The sequence below is a fragment of the Patiria miniata genome, unplaced genomic scaffold (genome assembly GCF_015706575.1).
Source record: "Patiria miniata isolate m_02_andy unplaced genomic scaffold, ASM1570657v1 HiC_scaffold_8, whole genome shotgun sequence".
In the NCBI taxonomy this organism is placed as follows: Eukaryota; Metazoa; Echinodermata; class Asteroidea; order Valvatida; family Asterinidae; genus Patiria; species Patiria miniata.
The window spans coordinates 1,104,032-1,119,011 of record NW_024037075.1 but is presented as its reverse complement, the minus strand read 5'-3'; the positions used below and the strand labels follow the sequence as shown (position 1 = coordinate 1,119,011).

The 14,980-nt window shown below is 41.9% G+C and overlaps 5 protein-coding genes across 7 annotated transcripts in view; 4 read left to right on the top strand and 1 right to left on the bottom strand.

The window, feature by feature from the left end:
• Window positions 1-14,980, bottom strand: part of LOC119719100 (polycystic kidney disease protein 1-like 1) — an 85,744-nt gene that overhangs the window by 10,207 nt on the left and 60,557 nt on the right. For both annotated transcript variants that reach the window (XM_038188415.1, XM_038188416.1), the window contains exons 51-53: window positions 14,853-14,976; window positions 14,459-14,733; window positions 14,145-14,258 (exon numbers count right to left, since the gene is read on the bottom strand). In XM_038188415.1, the coding sequence (XP_038044343.1) occupies window positions 14,145-14,258; window positions 14,459-14,733; window positions 14,853-14,976 (513 nt within the window). The remainder of the gene's footprint in view (window positions 1-14,144; window positions 14,259-14,458; window positions 14,734-14,852; window positions 14,977-14,980) is intronic.
• LOC119719105 lies at window positions 461-2,974 on the top strand. Its single transcript, XM_038188421.1, has 2 exons — window positions 461-529; window positions 929-2,974. The coding sequence occupies exon 2, from the start codon at window positions 947-949 to the stop codon at window positions 1,862-1,864; it is 918 nt and encodes a 305-aa protein (XP_038044349.1). The 5' UTR covers window positions 461-529; window positions 929-946; the 3' UTR covers window positions 1,865-2,974.
• Window positions 2,976-5,602, top strand: LOC119719106 (branched-chain-amino-acid aminotransferase-like protein 2). The gene is made up of 2 exons (XM_038188422.1): window positions 2,976-3,362; window positions 4,387-5,602. The coding sequence occupies exon 2, from the start codon at window positions 4,406-4,408 to the stop codon at window positions 5,315-5,317; it is 912 nt and encodes a 303-aa protein (XP_038044350.1). The 5' UTR covers window positions 2,976-3,362; window positions 4,387-4,405; the 3' UTR covers window positions 5,318-5,602.
• LOC119719102 lies at window positions 7,253-10,560 on the top strand. The gene is made up of 2 exons (XM_038188418.1): window positions 7,253-7,417; window positions 8,709-10,560. Exons 1-2 carry the CDS (start codon window positions 7,277-7,279, stop codon window positions 9,642-9,644), a joined length of 1,077 nt encoding a protein of 358 aa, XP_038044346.1. The 5' UTR covers window positions 7,253-7,276; the 3' UTR covers window positions 9,645-10,560.
• LOC119719103 lies at window positions 10,842-13,202 on the top strand. Of its 2 annotated transcripts, none has more exons than XM_038188419.1 (2): window positions 10,842-10,953; window positions 11,609-13,202. In XM_038188419.1, exon 2 carries the CDS (start codon window positions 11,629-11,631, stop codon window positions 12,550-12,552), a length of 924 nt encoding a protein of 307 aa, XP_038044347.1. In that variant the 5' UTR covers window positions 10,842-10,953; window positions 11,609-11,628; the 3' UTR covers window positions 12,553-13,202. The 2 variants fall into 2 exon arrangements, with proteins under 2 accessions (XP_038044347.1, XP_038044348.1); XM_038188420.1 differs by having other exon boundaries at window positions 10,842-10,958; window positions 11,611-13,202.

Sequence of the window (14,980 nt, the reverse complement as noted above, 5' to 3'; positions counted from 1 at the left end):
CATATGCAATCTTAACAAGGAGTACCTTGTGTGACAAAAGCAAAATAGGGCCCTCTTACATGTATTGATGAAAGGATTTGCTAATAATTGAAAAATTACCACTTTCTTGTCACTTCCAATGAAAATAAGTATTAAGATCTTGTATGTATTGTTGCAACACATATAGTAATGTGCATGAAAACAAGGCGAGCTGAATTTCCACTGCATGTTTCCTTTAAACCTTACTGTCCACTGACATTTTCACTCTTCTGTCTCCTGAACTATCATAAAAGACACAATCAGATTCTCGACAATCCTTATCTGTTTCTATTAATACCTTTAAACCATCAAATTGTTTTTTTTTAGTTTGGTCGTGACTGGTAAACCTTTATAACCACATATTGACACAAACTCCTATGACTTAAGCTTATCATCTGAACTACAAGGGACCAGGGTCCAAGCGAAATATAGAAAAGGCTAAGGACACAATTTTTATGCTACTCTTTCAATCGAACTTTAATACAACTGCATAAGATATTCTACTACACAGGTATGAAATTTTGATGTTCGAGAATGTTTTCTTATTAGATTTGTAATCATGACCAGGAGATGAGTACATAATGGTGCAGCCTCACAAGTATGGCATTCTTTGTTTAAGTTGGTGCAGTGCTTTCTTTCCTCGCCTTCCACTGATAGGGTTCAGGTTCGATTCCTGCCCTGGTCTACATGAGGATTGAGATTTCAGTTTTCATTTGATTCCGTGGGTTTTCCCCAGAATACTCTTCTGGGTGTTTTCCTCTCACCTCAAAAAAAGCTGTAATTGCTTCCTATTGTCTTCACTCTACAGGTTTCTTCAGGCTTGTGAGCTATATATTGCCTGGGGATTTTCTTTCCAGGAATCTTTGGTTACATTACCAGAAAATAATAATCAGAGTAATTTATCTTTCAGCTCCTGTGTTGCAGCGCAATGTCAGATATGGACAACCCTGTTCGGGTCCTTGTGTGGGCCACTCCCAGGACCTGCTCCTCTGTTCTCTTGAAGAGCTTAAGCAACTTTCCTGACTCCCAGGTGATCTTTGAGATTTACACCACAGCCTACTACAATGGGCCTGAGAGATTTGACCCAGATGTCCTCGTCGAGGAGCCAGTCAACGCAGCCATCAAGGTGGGCGAGGATGGGCTAATCAAAGGTCCTGGGTCAGGGTTCCCAAGTTCAATCTGCAGCTACGACTGGGCAAGGCGGCAACTGGAAGCTGACTACCCAGGCAAGACGGTGATCGTGGCAAAGGAGATAGCTCCCTGGCTCCGTGGCAGGTACAAAGACATCCCGAGGGGATACCGACACGTGTTCTTGATCAGGCACCCGACCAAGATGTTCCCGTCCTGGAAGAAGCTGAACCGAGAGTTTCTAGAGGAAGAGAGGGGAATCCAGGTGGGTATGGAGGATTTCGCCTTGGATCGGCTGTCCCCGATGCGTGTGCCTCCTGGTCTGAACTACAAGGAAATCTTTGAATTGTGGCAGTTTGTCAAAGACGGCAACTTGGACGCTGACCCCATTATTGTGGATTCAGACGACCTTGTCTGCAACCCCGCTCGGGTACTATCGTCTCTTTGCGAGCATCTGAGGATACCCTACACCGACTCCCTTCTTTCATGGCAGCAAGGCACAGAGTGTGTCGAGGACTGGCTTGTTGGTTCAAAAATGAAACAGATCATAGAAAACATGGCGATTTTTCACAACTTCCGGGAAAGCACGTGCTTCCTGAAACCAGAGACTGTAAGTAAAGTTCCAGATGTCGCGTCCCTCTCAGCAGATCTGCAGCGCTGTATCAACTTCAGCATGCCTTACTACTCCACGATGTACGAACAGCGCTTAAAGTACTGATCATAACCTAAATTAACTTAACTTCTGAGGAAGTTTGCATAAGCCATAATGCTACAATTGATAAACTTTTTATCCAAGGAATAAATCAATTTAACATAGTTATAGCCTCTGAAATCCAAACTTCCAAATCCAAAGTACAAAAATGGTTTGATTTTTCCACGACTTTCAATGAAAGCGGTTTTTGTGTTGCCCAAACACAGTTTTTGAGACACTTACCGGTCCCAATTCTGTACGTCCGTATGTCTGTACGACCATATGTTAAAGCTTGTGTTAAGGTTTTCCAAATTACTCTCACTGCCAAAGTATTCACCAAACTTCCATGAAACTTGAGTCACTGAGGGTCACTGAGTACCAAAGATCATGTGGAATATATTTTAGGTCAAAGGTCAAATGAGGTCAAATATATTTGCAATTTACAGAAGTTTGAAAACTGCAGTCAGTATTAAGTGCAGCAGTGCTGAGTACACATGCAGACCACTTGTTATTTCATATGAATTGAGGAATGTCAATTTGTCTAATGTGATTCCACAATGTTTATTAGGCGAGGAAAAAAATAAGTTCAATTGTACGATACCATTTCCCTGATCGTAATAAAGTCAGAATCATTGACCCCATACCATTTTCTCAATGTTTTATTATCTGAGGATTATCACAGGATATTTCAGATTTGCTCAATCTTTTTCAAGGGAATTAAATTTCATACATGAAAGCTAATCTTTTATCTAGACAAATCAAAAAGCTGGCTTTACTTTCTGAAGCAGTTTCATATTTCTCATTCAATTTCCCAGTTTAAAAAAGAGATCTTTTTTGAATATTTTAAACCATTTACATTATAAAACTTCCCACATAATCTCAACTGACGTTTATACTTAAAAACCTGTAGCATTTGATGCCAAAATCAATATTTAAAGAGTTCTCTACCCTTGTACAAAACGTGACCTCAGAAAGATGCTCAACTTCCAAGAACATGTCCTACTTTTGAGCCTAAGCAACTCTTATGTTTTCCAATGGAATTAAACCAAAATTTCAGATTACGTAAACAAAGCGTGACAAATTTTATGGAGTGATTTTGGTCCCCCAAAAAGTGGGTCCAAACAAATGTTGGCGTGGGGTTCGGGGCCCTTACGTTTAAGGGTCCCGAATTTTTTTTTTGAATTTAAGATGCTCTGTGGTGCGATCTGAGGCAAGTTTCTGACCACGTTTACCCAATTTTTTTGGAGGAAAAGATGGAAGTGTTCACATTGCCTGCCTTTATGTTGAGACAAAATGGATTTTTTTGTTGGGGGGGGGGGGGGATTCGTCCTTGGCCCACTGAGCCTCACTGACAGCAGGGCTTTGTTACATTATTTAAAATATGACCTTGCAAATGTTGAAGTGAATAGTTTTTGTTAGCACTCAAACACACACACTATTTGCACGTACGCATAATATGCTTCCAGTTAAGCGAGTTTGAAAGAGCTGTGACCATACTATTTTTTACGGCAGATTTTTTAGAACGGTGAGTACAGTAGAAAAAAGCAGGTACATATGTGGCTAGCAAGCACATCTGTTCCTTCTTAATGCAAATATAGTTTGTAAATTGTTGTATAAGAAGGTTCTAAGCATGACCTTTGCATATAAGGCCAACTACAAAATTACCTTGGGTTCGATACACATATGAAAAGAGGAACCCATCGGTGGTTGGAAGGTTTTTTTTATTTGGCCTAATTTTCACATAACTCTTTTAATTCAACTTTAATACTACTGCATACATGATATTCCATTAAAGAGGTATGGATTTTCGGGAAATTCTTGTTGCTTTTTGTTTTATTCTTATGTTTTGGCTGCTCCCCATCAATGCGGAAAAGCCTTTTGTTTCTAAACCTGTGTTAAGAAATTGGTTTTTTTTGGGGGGGAGGGCTTTTCTGCAAACTTACAGAAAAGCATTGTTTTTTTCTGATATACCATACATGTATATATTTTGGCTTTTCCACAGTTGAGGAACAACCTTTGTTTTTGTTCTATTTTTTTGTTACTTCCCCCTTTTTTTGTATCCCAAATCCCATACGCTTTGTATATGTGTTTTGAGAAAGACACTTTTGAACTACAACAGTCAAATTGTAAAGACCCTATGGTGAACTTGTGTACCGAAGAGTGACATCATGATGACATCATCATGGGTCATGAGGCGTCACTTTATAAAGGTGCTTACTTTAAGACCATATATTTAGGGAACTACCATATATGTCTGATTGGGTTGTATAGGTATGTAGATATACAAGGTTGTGTGATACGTAAAACTTGAGGTGAAGTCATGATGACATCATCGTGTGATTTTTTATAGCTTTTTAAATTTTTCAACCTTAAGTCCATATTTCACCAATGCAGCATACACATTTCAAAATTCTTAGAAAATATGGGTAGAAAAAACAACGTGTATAAACCCTATGGAGAAAAGTCTGAAAAAGGAAACAAATTTTTTAAGGAAAACCAGAGCTATTTCAGCTGACTTATAATAATGGTATTAATCATGTACTTTTCAGCGCCTGTGTTGCCAGTGCAATGTCTGATATGGAAAATCCTGTCAGGGTGATTGTGTGGGCCACTCCCAGGACCCGCTCCTCTATTCTTTTGAAGAGCTTAAGTAACCTTCCGGACTCCCAGGCGATCTTCGAGATCTACACCACGGCCTACTACAATGGGCCAGAGAGAGTTGATGTCCGCTTTGAGGAACAAGTGAGCGCAGGTGAGGAGGCGAGCGAGGATGGGCTATTCAAAGGTCACAGGTCAGGGTTCCCAAGTTCACTTTGCAGCTACGACTGGGCAAGACGACAACTGGAAGCTGACTACCCGGGAAAGGCGGTGATTGTGGCAAAGGAGTTAGCTCCCTGGCTCCGTGGCAGGTACAAGGACATCCCGAGGGGATACCGACACGTGTTCTTGATCAGGCACCCGACCGAGATGTTCCCGTCCTGGAAGAAGCTCAACCGGGAGTTTCTAGAGCTACAGAGGGGTGTCAAAGTGGACATGGAGGATTTCGATCTGGATCAGCTGACCCCTGATGTCCTGCCTCCAGGTCTAACCTACAAGGAGATCTTTGACTTGTGGCAGTATGTCCGAGACAGCAACTTGGACCCAGACCCTGTTATCGTGGATTCGGATGACCTTGTCTGCAACCCAGCTCGGGTACTATCGTCTCTTTGCGAGCATCTGGGGATACCCTACACCGACTCCCTTCTGTCATGGCAGCAAGGCACAGAGTGTGTCAAGGACTGGCTTGCCGGCTCACTTGTCAAACAGGTCCTAGAAACCATGGCCCATTTCCAAAACTTTCGAGAAAGCACGTGCTTCCTGAAACCAGAGACTGTAGGTAAAGTTTCAAATGTTGCATCCCTCTCCCCAGATCTGCAGCGATGTATCAACTTCAGCATGCCTTACTACGCCACGATGTACGAACAGCGTCTAAAGTACTGATCATAACCTCCAATTATTTAAACTTCTGAGGAGGGATTTTTTTCATAACCCATTTATGAACAATTTTATTGTTTTCTCCTCAAAAGTTTACTTGCAATCGTATTTGAGAATAATATAAGTTAAGCTTCAATAATACGTCCATTTATTATTCTGTATTTTGTATTCTGTATTTTCGAGACTGATGTTATAAAATTAACTTCACTTGGACTCTCGTACAGTGCAATGAAAGTGATGGAACATTCCATTATTTTTACCATTGCACTTATAAACATTCATTGTTTGTATTTTATGTCATTCGTACTGGGTATTAAAAACACGTACAATTCAAAACAAACACAGAACAAATATTTAAATGGCATTCCACTCACGCAAACATTTGCAAATCATTTCCCAATGGATACAGAAACTAAAGAAGAAGACTGCCCAATTTGGAAAACATCCTGGGTTGAACAAAAAATAATAAAGTGCATGCTCTCTGCTGTGGTTTCACAATCACTTAAGCAGGAAAAGCTTAAAAATTAATTTATGTCCTTTGTGTCAGGATTTACACTTTATTCCGTATGCAAATACCATACGAACCTAAATTTTCACAGTCGTTTTTTTTCTAACTTCATAATTCGCTCTGCTGTCCACTGAACTGTACATGAACATATTCCGACCTGCTTTTACTACAACCTTCAAGCCCCCAAAATGGTCGGTTATTTTTTGTGTGACATGAAACATTTCACAATCATATTGACACAGACCCCTAGGATTTATATTCTCAAGTGACCAGCGTGTCTGTTTCTGCTTGTATACCGTACACATCACCCTTTTGGACTATCTCAGTACAAGTCAGAATAGAATCCTTTCTCTAAGGTACAGTGGAGTCCACACTAAATTATATAGAACTAGCAGAAGTCCAAGTAAGGCCAAATTAAAACAAACTTTGGTTCATGTCACCTAACCCTATGCTCCCATGAAATGCAACTCCACAAATTTTATGAGGTGAGGAAAAAACTAAGTTACAGATACAATTTACAATTGTATCGATGCTTTATTATCACAGGATTACATTGCAAATTTGCTTAATTTTTGTTGATTGCGAACTACAAGTTCACACAGGAAAGTTGTTCTGTTTTTGTTTTGTTTGATCCTATGAACAAATAAAAAAAAAATTGGCTTTACAACCTGAAACAGTTTTTTTTTAAAATCTCTATTCACTTTCCCAGTACAAAAAAAAAGACATCTTAGGCCCCCCCAAAAAAGTCTCCGGTTTCTGGTATGCGCGCGCGTCGCCGTAGCCATGCGCGTCAGCAAAATGAAAAAGTTTTTTTTTCAATGAAAGATGATGTCTCAAAACCGCCAAACTCACTGGTTTGACTGGAATCCTGCTGCTGCACAATTTTAACGTGTTTTTAGATGGGGTTATGGTCGAGAATAAGCTTTATGTGGTCTCTCTGGAATTCCCATATATTTGCACTAAGTTTAGTCGGGCACTATTTGCAGTCATCAGCCGACATTTGAAGCCAAAATATCAGGTAAAAAAAAAAAAAGCCGCGTCGCCGCACCACTGTTTGGGCAAGCTCCATACCAGAAACCGGAGACTTTTTTGGGGGGGCCTTATTTGAATATTTTAAAGCCACAATTTCAAAACCTAGCTGCCACAAAATCTCGACTGAACTTTTATATACTTAAAACCCTGTCTGACCGGTACCATTTGATCCCATGACTACCCTGGCCTTGTACCCAACCTGACCTGATAACGTCCATGACTTCTATGAACGTACCATTACTGAAGTCTTTCAGGGGGATCAATTCCAAGGTACAATTATTTTCTCGAAAATAGTGTATAATGTGGCCTTCACCACTGCCACCCTCCCCCCCCCCCAAATGTTTGCAAAATAATGGAACATCCCAAAAACTAACTAAGCCCCACAAGGTTCAATTCGCGCCTGATCCTGCCACGCTTTGTCCCACATGACCTTTGAAAAAGTGGTAGAAAAGTTGATTTGTTTGCAGTTTCGACATTCTTCTGCTGTACTGCACCTACACACAGTTTGCTTCCAGTTTAACTGTGATCGATATTCTTGTTTTGTTGGACGGCAGATTTTTAGATCGGTGAGTATGGTAGAAATTTGCAGGTACACTTATGTGGATAGCTGATCTATAATGGAAACATTCAGTTTTTAAGTGTTTAAGCATGATCTTAGCAGATATGGACAAAAATACCTTCAGTTCGGGTCCCATGAATAGGGCAAGCTGGGGTTGGTACAAGGTTTTTTTTTTTTTAATTTGGACTAATTCTATGGAGAACCGAAGTGAATACGTCACGCGTACAAAATGTGTGTGAAAGACATTAGAGTGTGATTCAGCCCGTGAACCAGCATGCGCGCGTACTCCATTCGTTAGCACTACACTTTCTGGTTCTAAATGACGTCACACTTTGGTACTCCATGAGAACTCTTTCAGTTCAACTTTAATACAGCTGCATATGACATTGTACTATAGAGCTGTGAAGTTCTGATGTTTGGGGAAATTTTTAAAATTTATTTTTATTTGTGTACTGTTATTTTTATGTGTATATCCGTAACCACAGATTCCCCGACTCCCCGGCTGACTGACTTTCTTTCAAGAATGAGACTTGCTTCAGTCTCACCATGCTCACTTTTGGCCCAGAACTTTTTTTAAAAAAAGAAGGATTTTTTCAATTGAGAAGGATTTTGTGCAGTCTGGGACCAAGGGCAGATCCAGGGGGGGGGGGGCCAAAGGGGCCCCCCCCCAAAACGAAACCAATTTTTTTTTTTTTTATGTGACATCGAAATAAAGGCAGGCAATGAGTACACCACCATCTTTTCCTCAAAAACACATTGGTTAAAGTGGTCAGAAATTGCCTCAGATCGCACCACAGAGCATCTAGAATCCCAAAAAATTTCGGGGCCCTTAAGCAGGCCCCGAACCCCACGCCGTTATTTTTTTGACCCAGTTTTTGGGGGACCAAAATTTTTTTGGGCCCCCTAAAAAATTGTGTTCTGGATCCGCCCTTGTCTGGGACCAGATCTTCTGCGCTTGCCTTGAGTTGTTAGGTTGTCAATGCTTATCGGACCGGGGGAGGGTTCAGGTTGGCACAGTGGTTTCTCTCCTCGCCTTCAACTGCTAGGGTCCAGGTTCGATTCCTGCCCTGGTCCACATGAGGATTGGAATTTCAGTTTTTATTTGATTCTGGTTTTTTTCCCAGAATATTCTTCTGTGTGTTTTCCTCCTGCCTCTAAAACTGTAATTTCTTCTCATTTGTCTTCACTCTACAGGTCACTCCAGGCTTGTGAGCTATAGTGCCTAGCAATATTTTATCTAAGAATCTTTGGTTTCATTACCAGAAAATAAATAATAATAACAATAATTTACTTTTCAGCTCCTGTGTTGCCGTGCAATGTCAGATATGGACAACCCAGTTAGGGTCATGGTGTGGGCCACTCACAGGACCTGTTCTTCTGTGCTCATGAAGAGTTTAAGCAACCTTCCTGACTCCCAGGTGATCTTTGAGATTTACTCCACAGCCTACTACGATGGGCCCGAGAGATTTGACACAAATGTCCTCGTCGAGGAGCCAGTCAACGCTGCCATCAAGGTGGGCGAGGATGGCCTGATCAAAGGTCCTGGGTCAGGGTTCCCAGGTTCAATCTGCAGCTACGACTGGGCAAGGCGACAACTGGAAGCTGACTACCCGGGCAAGACGGTGATTGTGGCGAAGGAGATAGCTCCCTGGCTCTGTGGCAGGTACAAAGACATCCCGAGGGGATACCGACACGTGTTCTTGATCAGGCACCCGACCAAGATGTTCCCGTCCTGGAAGAAGCTGAACCGGGAGTTTCTAGAGGAAGAGAGGGGTGTCAAAGTGGGTATGGAGGATTTCGAGCTGGATCAGTTGCCCCCAAAGTTCGTGTCTCCTGGTCTGGACTACAAGGAGATCTTTGACTTGTGGCAGTTTGTCAAAGACGGCAACTTGGACCCGGACCCTATTGTTGTGGATTCAGATGACCTCGTCTGCAACCCCGCGCAGGTACTATCGTCTCTTTGCAAGCATCTGGGGATACCCTACACCGACTCCCTTCTGTCATGGCAGCAAGGCACAGAGTGTGTCGAGGACTGGCTTGTCGATTCTCGGCTCAAATACATCATAGAAAACATGGCCATTTTCCACAACTTCCGGGAAAGCACATGCTTCATGAAACCAGCAACTGTAAGTAAAGTTCCAGATGTTGCGTCCTTCTCCGCAGATCTGCAACGCTGTATCCACTCCAGCATGCCTTACTACTCCACGATGTACGAACAGCGTTTCAAGTACTGATCATAACCTAACATTATCTTAACTTCTGAGGAAGCCTTATAATGCTACATTTGATACAATTGATAAACTTGCATTTCGAGACTGATAATGTAATAAAATTAACTCCAGTCTGACTCTCGTACTTTGCGATGAAAGCAATGGAATATTCCCTTATTTTTAACATTAATTTTAACTCATAAACATTCATTGTTTGTATTTTATTTAACGGTACTGGGCATTAAAGACATGTACAACTCAAAACAAACACAGCAGAAGTATTTGGATGGCATTCCACTCACGCAAACATTTCCGAATCATTTTCCAATGGACACAGGAACTAAAGAAGAAGACTGCAAAATTTTGAAAACATCCTGTGTTGAAGAAAATTAATTAAGTGCTCTCTGCTGGTTTCACTTTGGCAGGCAAAACCTAAGGAATGAATTTACGCATATTGTGTTAGGCCTTACACTTCATTCTGTATGCAAATTGTTGGACTATATGGGTACAGTGGAGTCCACGCTAAATATAGAACTGAGAAGAGGTCCAAGGTCATACATGTAAGGCCAAATAAAAAAAGGTACTGGTTCAAGTCACCCCATTGACCATGAAATGCGACTCCACAAGTTTTATGAGGTCAGTAAAAAAAAATTAAATAGTTCGATACTGTTTCCGGATCTCGACCCCATACAATGTTATTGATGTTTTATTATCACAGGATTACATTACAGATTTGCTCAATTTTTTGTTCATGAGAATGTTTCATACAGGAAAGTTATGTTGTTTGGTTCGTTTTCCTCTTGACAAATAAAATAGTTGGCTTTAAATCCTGAAGCAGTTTTTTTAATTCTTTATTCACTATCCCAGTTAAAAAAAAAAGAATGAAGAGAGCTTATTGGAATATTTTAACCCATTTACTTTGTAAACCCTCCCACAGAATCTCAACTGATAACCCTGTTCGATTGGTACCATTTGATCCCAAGACTGCCCTTGTACTTAACCTGACAAGAACATACCATTACTGAAGTCTTTCAGGGGGATCCCTTCCTAGGTACAGGTATTTTTATGAAAATAGTATAGAATGTGGCCTTCACCACCCCCACCAAATGTTTACAAAATAATGGAACCTACCAACAGCCAACTGAGCCTTACAAGGTTATCACTTAATCCAGCAGGGCTTGCTACTATTGTGTAAGATATGACCTGTGAAAAGCTGTAGAAAAGATTATTTTGTTGGCGCTCAAAAGACTTAGTTTGCTCGAACTGTACATACAATGTACACAGAGTTTGCTTCCAGTTGAGTGAATTCTGACAGAAATTGTGGCAGATTTTTGGTCGGTGAGTACGTTAGAAAATTGCAGTGTTCACTTATGTAGCTAGCACTTCTGTTTCTTTATAAAGGAAATACTCTTTTTCTAGATAGAAGGGTTTAAGCATGAAGTGGATAAGGCCAACTATTTGGGTCACATGAATAGAGGACATTAGGGTTGATCAAAAAGGTTTTTTTTTTACTTGGCCTAATTTTCATGTGACTCTTTCAATTCAACTTTAATGCGACTGCATATGATATTCTACAAAAGGGGCCTAGAGGTATGAATTTTGTGTTTGAGAATTTTTTTAATACTTATTCTTATTTGTACATTGTTACTTTTATGCGTATAACTACAGAATCTGTGCTTACTAGGTTAGCACATAGTTGTTCTGCTTGTAGCACTCTTAGCACAGAATAGTGCTAGCGTCCAACGGTTTGATTCCTGCCCTTGTCTACATGAGAATAGGGATTTCAGGTTTATTTTATTCTGTGGGTTTTCCCTAGAATATTCTTCTGGGTATTTTCCTCCCACATTTAACACTGTAATTTCTTCTCATTGTCTACTCTCCACAAGTTTCTTCAGGCTTACAACCTACATGATGCCTTGGGCATTTTTGAGGATTCCTTGATTTCATTACCAAAAATAAACAATAATAATAATAATAATTTCCTTTTCAGCTCCTGTGTTGCCGTGCAATGTCAGATGTGGACAATCCTGTTAGAGTCATGGTGTGGGCCACTCTTAGGACTTGCTCCTCTGCTCTCTTGAAGAGCTTAAGCAACCTTCCGGATTCCCAGGTGATCTTTGAGATTTACACCACTGCCTTCTACAATGGGCCCGAGAGATTTGACCCCAATACAAATATCCTCATCGAGGAACCAGTTAGTACAGCTGTCAAGGTGGGCGGGGATGGGCTTATCAAAGGTCCTGGGTCAGGGTTCCCAGGTTCAATCTGCAGCTACGACTGGGCAAGGCGGCAACTGGAAGCCGACTACCCGGGCAAGGCGGTGATTGTGGCGAAGGAGATAGCTCCCTGGCTCCGTGGCAGGTACAAGGACATCCCAAGGGGATACCGACACGTGTTCTTGATCAGGCACCCGACCAAGATGTTCCCGTCCTGGAAGAAGCTCGATCGAGATTTCCTTGAGCTAGAGAGGGGCGTGAAAGTGGAACTGGAGGATTTCGAATTGGATCAGCTACCCCCTCTGCTTGTGCCTCCCGGTCTAACCTACAAGGAGATCTTTGACTTGTGGCAGTTTGTCAAAGACGGCAACTTGGACCCGGACCCCATCGTTGTGGATTCAGATGACCTTGTCTGCAACCCAGCTCAGGTACTATTGTCTCTTTGCGAGCATCTGGGGATACCCTACACCGATTCTCTTCTGTCGTGGCAGCAAGGCACAGAGTGTGTCAAGGACTGGCTTGTCGATTCGCGGCTCAAGCACATCATAGAAAACATGGCCTTTTTCCACAACTTCCGGGAAAGCACGTGCTTCCTGAAACCAGAGACTGTAAGTAAAGTTTCAGACGTTGCGTCCCTCTCAGCAGATCTGCAGCGCTGTATCAACCTCAGCATGCCTTACTACTCCAAGATGTACGAACAGCGTCTAAAGTACTGATCATAACCTAAAATTCACTTAACTTCTGAAGAAGGATTTTTTTTTACACAAGCCCTTAATGCTACATTTGATACAAATTGATACAACTTCAAATTACTACTAACCAAGACAATATCAATTTGTTCAATCATTTGCTTAACATATTTGTAGCCTCTGAAATTGAAAAACAAGGAAATTCATTGTTTGACTTTTTCCCCCAAAATTTACAATGAAATGGATTTTTTAATTGGATTTGAGGAATGAAATGTTTTGTAAGTTTTTTATTCTCAGTTTTTACAATACACACCCACCATACCAGATGGATCATCCCAACATGTTGCTGAATGCACATTTTATGTAAATACTATTTTTCGAATAGTTACAATACTTATTGTTCTTTTTTTTGCCTCAATAGACACTATTCAGCATGCTGGGCTTTAGCCGAAAAAGGACCGGGGAAAGGGGGGGGGGGGTGAACCCCCAACTTTTTCTGCGATACCCTTACAAAAAAATGTTTTCCCGACCCGAGCTTTTCTGACTTTAAGCCTGAAGTCTTGCGCATCTTTAATACCAAAACATAAAATTCCGACCATGGGTTACTGCACAGCAAAAGATTTTTGACGCTGCACAGTGTGAAAAATGATTTTTTTTTTCCCGTATGTACATGTAGGGTACACACAAGGGCGGATCCAGGGGGGGCCAAAGGGGGCCATGGCCCCCCCCCCCCCAAAAAAAAACGAAACCAATTTTTTTTTTTTTTTAATGTGACATCGCAATAAAGGCAGGCAATGAGTACACCACCATCTTTTCCTCAAAAAAACATTGGTTAAAGTGGTCAGAAATTGCCTCAGATCGCACCACAGGGCATCTAGAATCCAACAAATTTTCGGGGCCCTTAAGCGGGCCCTGAACCCCACGCCGTAATTTTTTCGACCCACTTTTTTGGGGGACCAAAAATTTTTTTGGCCCCCCAAAAAATTGTGTTCTGGATCCGCCCTTGGGTACACATAGCAGAATTACCATTGGTGCATATGTGGAGTGTCATGGCCTAGCGGTTAAAAACACCGGAATCATGCTCTGGTGTTTCAGGGGCAACAGTGGCGTGGGTTCGAGCCCGCCGGGTGGACACTTGTGCCCTTGAGCAAGGCACTTAACCATTATTGCTTCGTCCTTCGGATGGGACATAAAGCCGTAGGTCCCGTGTGTTGTATAATCCAATGCACGTAAAAGAACCCAGTGACACTTATCGCTAAGAGAAGGGGTTTGCCCCGGTGTTTCTGGTCTCCTGTATAAACTCCCACCCGGAGTATTTAGGAGATGAACCAACCAAGAACCAAGAACCAACATATGAATAATTAATTAATTAATAATTCCAACACCCTTTAATCTATAGTCATAAAATTTCTTGGTTATGTTCATATTAAGTTGTTCTATGCATGCATCATGATTCATACTTTTTCATCACAAACGTCCTGCACCAAGGCCTGTGCCAAAGGACAAGTAATGAGGTATGTCATCATTATTATATATCTAGAGTTAACATCCCTTCAATAGCATGCAAGAAAATGACAATAAAAGAAGATGCTTAAGAAAATGACAAAACATGGACTTACGTGTAGAGGTTTGTGGGTGCGTTGTATATAGTGAACTCCACAATGACCGCCCTGGTCTGATCATCGATCCAGGAATTATTCTGTAGAAACGCCAGCTGGTTCCGAGTCCCCTCCCTGAAAAACAGAATGAAGAAAGTGAGAACATTTGAAATGGTTTAAGTTATCAATATATGATAATTATACAGCATTCACCAAGTTGAAACTTCGTCATGTTAGTGGTTAGTTTTTAAGCCGCGCAATGAGAGACAACGTTGGCCGTGGACCGAGGGTGGGGGCCCAGCGAGTTTTGGCCGGGATTGTAGCTATCACCTTACCTGCTGCTGTTGAGGCTGACCACGTACCCGTCCCCCTCGTATGACCCGAAGTAGCCCCACTTGGAGTAGCGTCTCAGCTCCCCTTTGCTGTAGTGGGCCCAGGCATCCTCCGGACCGTAAGGCACCGTGGATTCTGCACTGGGGCCATAGCTGGCCTTACAGTCGGGGAACAGCGACTGGGCCGGTCTGGCCACGGGGCAAGAGTGGTGTCGAACCCGCACCTGGCGCAGGCTGGCCTTGCCGAGGAGGATGCTCTCCCCGTTCATGATCGAGTTCTGAGTCATGAAAAATAAATCATTGTTACAGGTGAGTACAGACTCAGTGTCTAAATAAATTTTAAAATGGGGGGGGGGGCCCTAAGTTTGACTGACATCAGGCTGAGGAAATCCCTTACCTTTTCTTCAACGACCGTGTCCTTGTTGTACCACTCATCCCAATACAGTCTGTCCAGTAGATCCCCATGCATCCAAGACCAGAGATCATCAACGGATGAGACCTCAGTAAAGGGATGCGGGGTTCTGT